Raw genomic sequence first — 12,132 nt, forward strand, 5'->3', positions numbered from 1 at the left:
TCTACAGTCAAAGCGCTGGGCTGGGCACTAAGTGGTGCTGTGGGAGCGGGGACCCAGTAAGCGGCAGCTCTGGGAGTTCCGCGAGCAAAGGGGGACACTCGGAAAGTGTCCAACAGGGGTTGGAGCACGTCTGCCTCGAGCTTGCACGAGGGACAGTGGATCCTGTGCAGGTGTAGGAATCGGGGAGGCTGCCCCGCCCCCCGGCAGACACTGACTAGGTATTTTCAGGTACCCCCACGGATCCACACAGGGAGAGGGGAAGGAAAGGGAATCTCTGACTACCCTTTACCTCTGCCCAGCATCTGCCTTCATGCTGCAGGCATGAGAGCCTTCTCCTATGCAGCTGGGCCAGCTGCCACCTAGACCCCCCCCCTCCACCCTGCTTCAGATCTCAGGCTAGGCTTGCCAGGGTCCATGTTGGGACCCCCCCCACACTTGTCCCTCCCTCCTGCCTTTCCCAGGCCAGCACTCTGACCACTAGGCCACCCTGCCTCTCTGTTAACTCCACACCCACTGGACACAGCTGTATTGGGAGGGGGGCCCAGTTATGGGAAGGGCCTGCTCCTCTGGCGGCACAGAGGGCCTATGGGGCAGCTCAGCTATTTTGCAGGGCATGGAGGACAGCATTTTCACAGCCTCCAATCCCTCCCCATCCCATCCTCCCAGCCCCAGGTATTTTTGGAGGGGTGACACCCCCTCACCCAGACCCCTGCACACGGGAGGGAGCTCACCACAGCATCCAGGCTGCATGGACCCCGGGGCTGGGGGAAGGAGAACTGACCCCCACTGGGGGGGATCTAGCGCATTATACGGATGTGGCCACTGTCTCCCATATTTGCAGGGACGGGGGGTTAAGGTTCATTCATCCCTACCACCCCCGCCCCCACAGCATCCAGCCCCCAGGTCCTCTGCTGTGCATGGCCACCCCACCCCCGCTGCAGTGCTGGTAATGGGGGGGGAGGGGAGAGGGAGGCAGATGTTGCAGCTGCTGCCAATCCAGTGGGGGAGGGGCAAGTTAGGGGTACATTGGGGTGGGGGAGGTGATAATGTGGGGGTCCAGTGGCACCAGTTGTGGGGTGATACTAACATTGCGGCTGCCTCTATTCTAGCTGGGGTGCAATGAGGTGGGGGGGTTAGTGGGGGTTCCAGTGGGGTGGAGGTGCTGTGGGGGGGTTAGTGGGGTGGGGAGGGTTAGTGGGGGTTGCAGTGGAAGATTGCAGGGGTGGGGGTTAGTGGAAGGTTGCAGTGGAGGGGGGTGCAGTGGAGGGTTGCAGTGGGGTGAGGCGGTTAGTGGAGTGGGGCAGTTAGTGGAGGGTTGCCGTGGGGTGAGAGAGGGGTGATACTGATGTCACAGCTGCCTCATTCTTGAAGGGGTTGGGGCGCTGTGAAGTCCGGGGTGGTCACAGGGGGTGCTGGGGCTATAGCAGGATGAGGGTGGGGTGCCATGGAGTAGGGCGAGGGTGATACTGACATCACAGCTACTTCCGCTCTTGCAGGGCTTAGGGGCATTGCAATGGGGTTGGGGGCGCAGTGGGGGGCAGGGAAGGGGTGATACTGATGTCAGAGCTGCCGCTGCTCTTGCAGGGGTTGGGGGGGAGGTCGCTGTGGGGTTGGGGACAGGGGGGCAGGAAGGGGTGATACTGACGTCACAGCTGGCGCCACTCTTGCAAGGCTTGGAAGGGTCTCTGTGGGGTTCAGGTTGCAGGGGGCGGGGAAATGGTGATACTGACGTCACAACTGCCGCTGCTCTTGCAGGGGTTAGGGGGGTTGCAGTGGGATTGGGGGCAAGGGGTGATCTGTCATCACAGCTGCTGCCGTTCTTGCAGGGGCTGAAGGTGCTGTGGGGTGGGGCCAGGGGGCACAGTGCGGGGCGGGGAAGGGGTGATACTGACGTCACAGCTGCCGCCCCTCTTGCAGGGGTTGGGGGTGCTGTGGGGTGGGGCCAGGGGGGGCAGTGGGGGGCGGGGAAGGGGTGATACTGACGTCACAGCTGCCGCCGCTCTTGCAGGGGTTGGGGGTGCTGTGGGGTGGGGCCAGGGGGGGCAGTGGGGGGCAGGGAAGGGGTGATACTGACGTCACAGCTGATGCCGCTCTTGCAGGGGTTGGGGGTGCAGTGGGGTGGGGCCAGTGGGCGCAGTGCGGGGCGGGGAAGGGGTGATACTGACGTCACAGCTGCCGCTGCTCTTGCAGGGGTTGGGGGTGCTGTGGGGTGGGGCCAGGGGGCACAGTGGGGGGCGGGGAAGGGGTGATACTGACGTCACAGCTGCCGCCGCTCTTGCAGGGGTTGCTGTCACACTCGTTGGTCTCGGTCTCGCAGCCGGTGCCCGTGAAGCCAGCCCGGCAGCTGCAGGTGTAGCTGCCCTGGCCCGTGTTGGTGCAGGTGGCGCCGTTCTGGCAGGGCCGGTGGTTGGTGCAGTAGTTGAGGTCCTGGTTGCAGAAGAGGCCGCCCCAGCCCTCCCGGCAGTTGCACTGCCAGGGCTGGCTGCAGGTGCCGTGCAGGCAGCCCGGGTAGCGGACGCACTCGTCGCACAGGCGCCCCTGCCAGCCGATCCGGCACTTGCATTCCCCAGGCCGCTCGCAGTAGCCGTGCCCCTCGCTGCAGCCCGGCAGGCAGATGGCTGGAGAGTTGAACAGAGGGGAGAGAGGGAGGGGTTGGGGGGGAGGGAGGGATGAGGGCAGAGGGGAGCAGGGTTTGCTGTACAGGTTTAATGTCTTTAACTACAAAGTGGCACCTGCCACCATCCCACCTGCCTCAAAGGGTCCCATGGGGCTGGAGATTTTAGCATTGGGGGGGGCTCCTGTCTCCATCTGCTCCCCCAACCCATTGTTCCCTGGGACAAAAGGAGAGGGCTGGGAAGAGGGGGCAGCTCTGACCCACTCCCTGATTCAGCCTCCCCCCACTTTCCCCATGTGAGGCTAAGCAGGAAGCAGAGTGGGGAGGGAGTTCGGGGGCAAGGCAGCTTAGCGGGGGATAGGGGGGCCATTTCCAGGGGGCGGTGGGGGGTGCCTTTCGAGGATGATCAGGGCAGGACAGGGGCAGCTAAGCCAGGGGGCAGGCACTCACGGCGGGCATGGGGAGGGGGCGCTGGCCACTTGGGGAGGGTGATCTCTATGCCTGACAGGGCCGGCGAGGGGTGGGAGTAGCGAGGCGTGTGAGGGAGGGGTGGAACAAGGTGGAACTGGAGGGGGAGCGAGGTGTACTGGGGGGCGTGAGGAGAACAAGGTGTGTCGGGGGCATGAGGGTAGTGTGGGGTGTTGGGGGGGCAAGGTGTGAGAGGAGCAAGGTGCGTGGGGGGGTAGAGGAACAAGGTGCGTGAGGGGGCGAGATGTGAGGGGGGCATGAGGGGGCAGGGAAGCAAGGTGTGTGAGGGGTCGTGAGGGGGCAAGGCATGTGAGGCGGTGTGTGAGGGGGGCAGAGGAGCAAGGTGTATGAGGGGTTGTGAGGGGGCGAGGCATGTGAGGGGGTGTGTGGGGGGGCAGGGTAGCAACGTGTGTGAGGGGGACGTGAGAGGGCGAGGCATGTGAGGGGGTGGGGGAGCAAGGTGTGCGAGGGGGCGAGGCGTGTGTGAGGCAGTGTGAGGGGGCAGGGGAGCAAGGTGTGTGAGGCAGTGTGAGGGGGCGAGGCATATGAGGGGGACCGGGAAGCAAGGTGTGCGAGTGGTTGTAAGGGGGCGAGGCATGTGAGGGGGTGCGTGAGGGGGACCGGGGAGCAATGTGTTTAATGGGGACGTGAGGGGGTGAGGCATGTGAGAGGGCGGGGGGGCGAGGCGTGTGGGGGGTGAGGGGGCAGGGGAGCAAGGTGTGCGGGGGGTGTGAGAGGGCGAGGCATGTGAGGGAGTGTGAGGGGGCGGGGGAGCAAGGTGTGTGGGGGGTGTGAGAGAGTGAGGCATGTGAGGGAGTGTGAGGGGGCGGGAGAGCAAGGTGTGCGAGGGGTTGTAAGGAAGCAAGATGTGTGCGGGGGCGAGGCATGTGAGGGAGTGTGAGGGGGCGGGAGAGCAAGGTGTGCGAGGGGTTGTAAGGAAGCAAGATGTGTGAGGGGGCGAGGCATGTGAGGGAGTGTGAGGGGGCGGGGGAGCAAGGTGTACGAGGGGTTGTAAGGAAGCGAGATGTGTGAGGGGGCGAGGCATGTGAGGGAGTGTGAGGGGGTGGGGGAGCAAGGCATGTGAGGGGGATGTGAAGAGATGAGGCATATGAGGGGGCAGCGGAGCAAGTTATGGGGGTAGTGTGAGGGGGCAAGGCATGTGAAGGGGGGCATAAGGGGGCTGGAGAGTGAGTTGTGTGAGGGGGGCAAGGCGTGTGAGGAGGGGGCATGAGGAGGCGGGGGAGCGAGTTGGGTGAGGGGGATCTGAAGGGGGCATCAGGGAAATGAGGCGCATTGGAGGGCATGGAGGGAGCCGGGTGCAGCAGGGGGGCATGAGGAGCGCATGTGGAGGGGCAGGGTGAAAGGTGTGTGAGGGGGCCGTGAGGGGGTATGGAGGGAGCGTGGCGCGTGGTGGGGGCATGAAGGGAGCGTGGGGGCACAGCACGTGGTGTGGACTTGAGGGAGCGTGGCACGTGGTGGGGGCACTAGGGGAGTGCAGTGTGTGGTGGGAGCGCAGCGCGTGGGGGGGCATGTGGGTAGTGCAATGTGTGGTGGGGTGCGGTGTGTGGGGGACACTAGGGGAGTGCAGTGCATGGTGGGGGCACGGCCCATGGGGCAGCACGAGGGGGCGCAGCGCGTGGGGGGGCGTGGCGCGTGGGGGCGCGTGGGGGGGAGTACTGCCAGGAGTAAGGCCCCATTAGCTGCGCCCGCTCAGTGCTTCTCATGCCCCAAAAAGGCTGCTGGACAGACCCCCACTGCTGGACTGGCTGCTCCACACATGTCCACGGCGCCCCTGCCTCCCTGTGCCCGTCTCTCCAAACCTTGCTTCTGCTCTGCTCCTCCACTGCCCCAGCCCAGATCCTGCCCTGCCCCAGCCTTGTTCCCATCCTGTCCCAGCCCTGCTCCTGCCTTTCCTGACTCCTGGCAATCCAGGTCTGACCCTCGGCTCTGACTACTGACTCTGACTCGGTCTCAGCCCTTGGCTCTGGCATTCAGACTCCGACCACTAGGCCTGATGGCCTACCACCCATTCTGCTGACCGTTTGAGCAGCCCAAAGCAAACAGAGGGGATCTAGGCTGACAAGAGGTCCAGGCCAATGGCTCATATGGATCCTTCCCCGGCCAATATTCCCCTGCTGGAGACATGCGGTACCTTGCAGACCCCACACTTCAGGCCCAGGTCACTGCCCTATGGGCACAAGCAGGCAGCATCGCCCCCAACTCTGCCCCTTGGTCCATGTAAGCCAAAGATTTCCCTGCCTTATATGCCTTATGGTGTTCGGGGAACATTTTGGGGCGGGAGTGGGGCAGACCAATACTGGTTCCTATTTCTTCTGTGCAGTTGTCCCCCACTGACCAATGCAGGGTGGGGCTGAGTATCAAGACTTCATTCAAGCCGTGGCTGTGATCTTCAAATGACCCTAGTCACGAGCATACAGCTGAGGCCGACCTTCAGCTGTTGCGGCAGGGACGCCAGCCTGTCGCTAAATATGCCGCAGCGTCCCGCCGCTTGGTAGCGGCTACTGAACGGAACAAGGCCACGCAGAATTAGCAAAAGGACGACATCAAAGACAAGCTGGCATGAGTGGACTCCCTGCCCACTCCGGACACCTTGACTGACCTTAGTATCCAGACTGATAACCGCCTGATGGAACACCACCAAGACAAAATGTCAGCTTCCCGACGCCCGCCAGTCCTGGCATCTCCAGCCCAACCTTGGGCACCTTCCCATGAGCCTGACCAAATCCAGCCCCATCTCATCAACAAAGAGAAAAGGCGATGTTGGGCATCAGGGCTATGCCTGTACTGTAGAAGAGCAGGACACTGTGTCAGACTGCCCACCTAAGCTCCAATCTTCATCCTGGTCAGAAAAGGCCAAACCCCAGCACCCAATGGGAGGTCCAGGCTGTGGTGGCACTCCCTGCCTCTCATCGGTAACCAGCACCAGTCCCTGTCTGCTGGTACCTTGGCCATGACTGAATGGGTCCTGACACATCTCTATCTCCCTCTGAAAAATCTGACATCCCTCCATTTCCGAGGCCCTCCTGGAGGCATTGGTGGATTCAGGTGCCTCAGGTAACTTCATGTATCAGGGCCATTGTATGAGTATATCACATACCCCCCTCAACCCAAGGACGCTTCAGACTTGTTGAAGCCTATCGACGACTCACTCCTCTCATCGAGCCTGGTTCCGCACCAGACCGAACTCCCTGGAAGTTGTGACTCGCCAAGAGACCCTTCAGTTTGAACTTATCTAAGTACTACACTTTCCAGTAGTTCTCAGCATGCTCTGGCTCACTACCCATGGCCCATGCATTCGTTGAAGGGCAGGCAGGATACAGTTCTGCTCCCCACCTTGCCAACAATTCTGTCTCCTGCAATGTGACCATAAACTGGGAGCCCTTCATGGCTCAGCCTGCCTTCCTCGAAATTCCAAGTCTGAACAGGAAGTCTCGTTAACCAATACAGTCCAGTCCACTGCCCCCACGTTACCGCTTAAATACATGGATTTTGCTGATGAGCTCAACAAAAAGAACATGGACACTGTGCCACCTGTTGCAGATATGACTGTCCCATCGATCTCCAGTCTGGAGCAGAAGTCCCTTTTGGCTGCATCTACTCCCTTTTGGAACTAGAACTTCAAGCTCTCCACAACTGCCTCCAGAAAAAAAATTATATATATATATTTTTATACATATATATAATCTTCAAAAGGGGTTAATCCGTCCTTCCACGTCTCCAGCTGGGGCTCCAAATTTTCTTTGTAAAGAAAAAAGACAGATCGCTAAGGTTCTGTATTGACTATTGGGCATTAAACAGAGTCACAATTCAAAAATCAATACCCTGACCCTACCATTAATGAGCTTTTCAAAAGGCTCCACTTCGCAAAGGTTTTTACTTAGCTGGAGCTTCACACAGCCTATAACTTGGCCCAGATTAGTGAGAGTTGAATGGAAGACTGCCTTCCGTACATGGTGTGGACACTGAGTACCAGGTCATGCCGTTTAACCTTTGCAATGCCCCAGCAGCATTCCAGCACTTCATAAATGATATCTTCAGGGATGTGTTAAACCGCTATGCAGTCATCGTCTTCTCCTCGTGTCCATGCCACAAACGAGATCTTTTTCCAGAACTGTGCACAAGTGATGGCTCTTTCCATCACTACAGGGAGGTCCTCCTTTGTATAGGTCTCCCAAAAGAGTTGGCAAACAAGCAGGTGCTCCGTGGTCTGCTCCTCACTGCACTCGCATATATTCACATCATTAGAGTAGCCCCATTTAATCATATTAGTCTTTGATCTGCCAGTTTGCGTACACAAGTGGTTCAGGCATCACCACGCTGAATGGTCTGTATCAGCTCCTCTAGGAAGATCCTCCGAGGATTCCAGATCTATTTCAGGACGTATTCTTTCATTCCATAACCTCAAGGTGTTGGGGGAGGGATAGCTCAGTGGTTTAAACACTAGTCTGCTAAATCCAGAGTTGTGAGTTCAATCCTTGAGGGGGCCACTTAGGGATCTGGGGCAAAATCAGTACTTGGTCCTGCTAGTGAAGGCAGGGGGCTGGACTCAATGACCTTTCAGGGTACCTTCCAGCTCTATGAAATAGGTATCCAAAGGCACAATGCTTGTTATAAAACTCTTTCGCAATTTCAGGCATTTGATTACTTGTGTGTGATCATGTAATGGATGCCGTGGATCTTCCATCCAGCATGATCTTTTCCTCTGGCTTGCTACTTTCCTCCTAAGATCAGGTGGTGCAATGCCAGCCAGAAAGTACAGGCTGTCCTTTGGTGTTGGCTTTAGACATCCTTTTATTCCATGACAATTGTTTAGAACAGAGTCTAAGGTCTTCGCATGGACAGATTGTTCCCACACTGGACATGCATACTTCGCTATGAAGTAGCACAAGATAATAGCATTAGTTAGCAAACCCACTTTGAGGTGAACAACTTTCAGAGAATGTTGTTAGGGGTGCTAACATTCTCTTTCATCTTATCTATATGTGCTTTGAAGGAAAAAGTGTCCGGTCCAATGTCACCCCCAGGTAGACAGGATGTGGATGATTAACCTGTGGAATTCCATCCTAGGTGATGTTTAGTTGCCACTTGGCTTCTTAATGGCGTAGGTGAAAGGCCATCACCTGTGTATTGGTCAGGCTGGCACGAAACTGGTTCTTACTGTAATAAATTGAGAGGTTTCTCAGTGCACATGTTAGTTGATTCTTGAAAGTGGCAAAGTCCTTCTGTGACATGATGCATAGATCATTGGTGTATATAAAGCTCCTCTTATTGTTGTGTATGAGCTAGTCATTGGTATATATGTTGAAGAGGGTTGGTGCTAGTACATTTCCCTGTGGGAGGCCATTTCATTGTTGTGTCCAGCAGCTCCCTTTCTTGCACAGTTCTACATAAAAACATCTGTGCTCCAGAAGAGATCGGATGAGCTGTGTTCGGTTGTAGTCTTGTCATTTTGTAGACTTTGGCAAGCAAGTTTTGGTGGTTGACTGTGCTACGTAGTCATGTATCTGGACAACATCCACATCTTTTCAACCACTCAGGCTCACAATCAGCAAGTCTGCAGCATCCTAGGACTTCGCCAGCACCATCTATACACGAAGCCTGAAAAATGCAAATTTGACCAGGATACAATATCTCCCCCAAGGGATTAACCATGGACCCACGCAAGGCGGTGGCCATTGCCAGCGGGGTCACACCAAAAGGATACCTGTGGGGTCCAATGGTTCCTAGGCTTCGGTAACTTCTACCAATGGTTCATTGACGGATTTTACAGCCTAGTTACTCCTCTGACTGCCCTTCAGCCAAAAGAAGCCCAGCTCACCAGAGTCTTTGGAAGTCCAAACTGCCTTTGATCAACTAAAAGAGTAGTTCACCACAGCACTCACCTTGGTTCACCCAGATCCTGCTAAACCATTCACAGTAAAGGCTGATGCAGCCATTTTCGCCCTGGGTGCAGTACTGTCCCAACGGGTGGGTCCTGACAGTTGACTTCACCCATGTGCCGATTACTTTTGCAAGCTAGCCCTAGCAGAGAAGAATGATGATATCTGGGATAAGGAACTCTTAGCTATCAAGGCAACATTTGAGGAATGACAACACCTGCTAGAGGGGGCCAGGTTCTCTGTCCAAGTGCTCACAGATAACAAGAACCTAGAATATCTTCCAACAGCCAGACACCTCAACCAGCAACAGATCCACTGGTCCCTCTTCTTCACCTGGTTTAACTTCATGGTCACCTACCACCCAGGAGCAACAAATGGGAAGGCCGGTCCCCTATCCCATAAGGCCAAGTACCTGCAAAGAGGTGAGAAAAGTCCCTTTATGATTCTAAAGGCATCCAACTTCATCAGTGGCACAGAAGATGAAGCCTAATGGAATCCATTTGTACCTTGTTACCCAACAACTCCTTTGCTGCTCAGATCCTCCAGACTCTGGAGAACGCTGACACCTCATCAGCCCCCAGGTTCCGGTTCCGGTTCCAAGATATGGTAGAGCAGTGTTTTCCAAACTTTGGACGCCGTTTGTTTAGGGAAAGCCCCTGGCGGGCTGGGCTGGTTTGTTTGCCTGCCGCGTCCGCAGGTCCGGCCGATCGCGAATCCCACTGGTCGCAGTTTGCTGCTCCAGGCCAATAGGAGCTGCTGTAAGCAGTGGCCAGCACATCCCTCAGCCTGCCCGCTTCCAGTAGCTTCCATTGGCCTGGAGCAGCGAACCACGGCCAGTGGGAACTGTGATCGGCCAGACCTGCAGATGCGGCAGGTAAACAAATCGGCCCGGCCCGCCAGGGGCTTTCCCTAAACAAGTGGTGCCCCAAATTTGGGAAACACTGTGGTAGAGGACCCCAAGGACCACAGTTATGTCTGGAAACGGCATGACATGACACACCCTTTGCAGGGCACTTCGGCCATCTCAAAACCTGGAGCCTAGTCACAAGGAGTTTCTGGTGCCCAGGCTTATGCACCTCAAACAGGAGCTACCTAAGATCCTGTGCCCAGATCGAGTGCCCATGCTAAAAACTTGGCCTTTTCCGGCCCACACCCATTCCACCTCAACCATAGGCTACCGTTTCCATTGGCTTTATTGTGGAGCTGCCGCCTTCCCAGGGACATACAATGATTTTAGTTGTGGTCGACCTCAACCAAAAGGGCACACTTCGCCCCCGGCCGTGCCATCCCCCTGCCTCTGCCTGGAATACATTTTTCAGCTGCATGGACGGCCATCAAGCATTGTGTCAGACCGTCGTTCCCAGTTCATTTCCCAGTTCTGAAGAGAGTTTTGAAAACTTCTGGAGCCTCTCCTCTCAACTGCCTACCCATCCATACACTAATGGATAAACGGAGCAGATCAACCAGATTTTTTCACCAATACCTGCTCGGCATCCTGAACTATCATCATGACAATTCCCATGTGCTAAGTTTGCTTACAATAACGCCACACACGCCGATACTCAACAAAGCCCGTATTTTGCCAAGTATGGTTTTGACTCTCTGCTTTCTTCCGGACGTCCCCACGAACTCTCTAGTACCAGCAGTCAGATCTAACTACCCATCTCCACCAGAAACTCAAAGAGCACTTACAAGGAAGCATATAAATGTCATTTTGATTGGGACCACCCAGCTGTCCCGAACCATTCCATAGGAGACAAAGTCTGGCTGTCCACCCACAATCTTAAGTTTGCTCACACCACAGCCAAACTGGACCACCAATATCTGGGCCCTTTAAAGATTGAGGCATGACTCAACCCAGTAACATTCAGATTACATAACCCAAGTCCCTGAAGATCCGCCTTGTATTTCATGTCTCCCCTCTGAAGCCATACACGGAGAACCCGTTCCCACATCACTCCAGCCCTCGGCCTCCCCTTGCCCCCGTAACAGTCCAAGGGCATGACACATATCTAGTTCGGCAAATTCTTGACTCCCCACTTGTCAGAGGGCAGCTCCGATAGTTGGTGGACCCAGAGGGTAACGGCCCAGATGAGCAGTCCCGGGAACTGGCAAAATCACATCCATGCCCCAGATCTCTTGTGGGCATTTCACAGAGACCACTCCAAGAAACCAGCCCTGGTGGTACCTTGAGGGCACCCTCAATGGGGGTGGTAGTGCTGGAGTAAGCCCTCAGCTGCACCTGCTCAGTACTTCTGATGCCCTAACGAGTCAGCTAGGCTGCTGGACAGACCATCCTGCCTGATTGGCTGAGGAAATCAGCAGTCCGGTTCTTAAACCTAGCAGCAGCAGCTCCTCGCTGGCTGCTCAACATACATGCCCATGGCCTCTCTGTGCTCCTCTCTCTCCAAGCCATGCTCATAATCTGCTCCTCCACCGCTCCAGCCCAGATCTTGCACTGCCTCCAGTCTTTATCCCATTCTGTTCCAGCTCTGCTCCTGCCTTCCCTGACTCCTGGTAAGCCAGTTCTGACCCTCGGCTCCAACTTCAACTCTGTCTTGACCCTTGGCTCTGGCATTCGGACTCCAACCACTAGGCCTGGCTGCCTACAACCTGGTCCGCTGACAGCATGAGGGGAAATGAGGTGTGTTGCGGGTGGCGTGAAGGGAGTGAGGCGTCTCAGGGGAGCAAGGTGTGTTGTGGGGTGTAAGGTTTCAGAGGTGGGGATGGAGTGAGGTGTAGGCATGGCGGGGGAGTGAGGTGCATTGGGGGGCAAGGGGAGCGAGGCAGTCAGGGTGGAGCAAGGTGTGTTTGTAAAGTTCTGAGGGGAGGAAGGTGTGTCAAGGGGCCTGAGGGGAAAGAGGTGTGACAGGGTGGACTGGGGAAAGCGAGGTGCAATGGGAGGCCTGGGGGTGGAGTCAGGTGAGGGCCCCAAGGGAGCAAGGTGCATCAGGGGAGGGGCTAAGGGGAGCAAGGTATGATTGGGGGGACAGGGAGGGGAGGGAGGTGGGGGCCTGAGGAGAGTAAGGTGCATTGGGAAGCGAGGTGCATTTGTGGGGCATGAGGTGGAAATGAGGTGTTTGGGTGGGGGGGGAAGGATGGAGCAAGGCGTATTCAGGACCGGGGGGGCGAGGTGTATTCGAGGTGAGG

General features: G+C 56.7%; 1 protein-coding gene across 1 annotated transcript in view; it reads right to left on the reverse strand.

Annotated features, from left to right (window-relative positions):
* Nucleotides 1-12,132, reverse strand: part of DLL3 (delta like canonical Notch ligand 3) — a 309,516-nt gene that overhangs the window by 244,553 nt on the left and 52,831 nt on the right. The window contains exon 5 of the mRNA XM_050928471.1: nt 2,257-2,618. Within this exon, the coding sequence (XP_050784428.1) occupies nt 2,257-2,618 (362 nt within the window). The remainder of the gene's footprint in view (nt 1-2,256; nt 2,619-12,132) is intronic.

This window comes from Gopherus flavomarginatus, chromosome 18, assembly GCF_025201925.1.
Source record: "Gopherus flavomarginatus isolate rGopFla2 chromosome 18, rGopFla2.mat.asm, whole genome shotgun sequence".
Lineage (NCBI taxonomy): Eukaryota > Metazoa > Chordata > Testudines > Testudinidae > Gopherus > Gopherus flavomarginatus.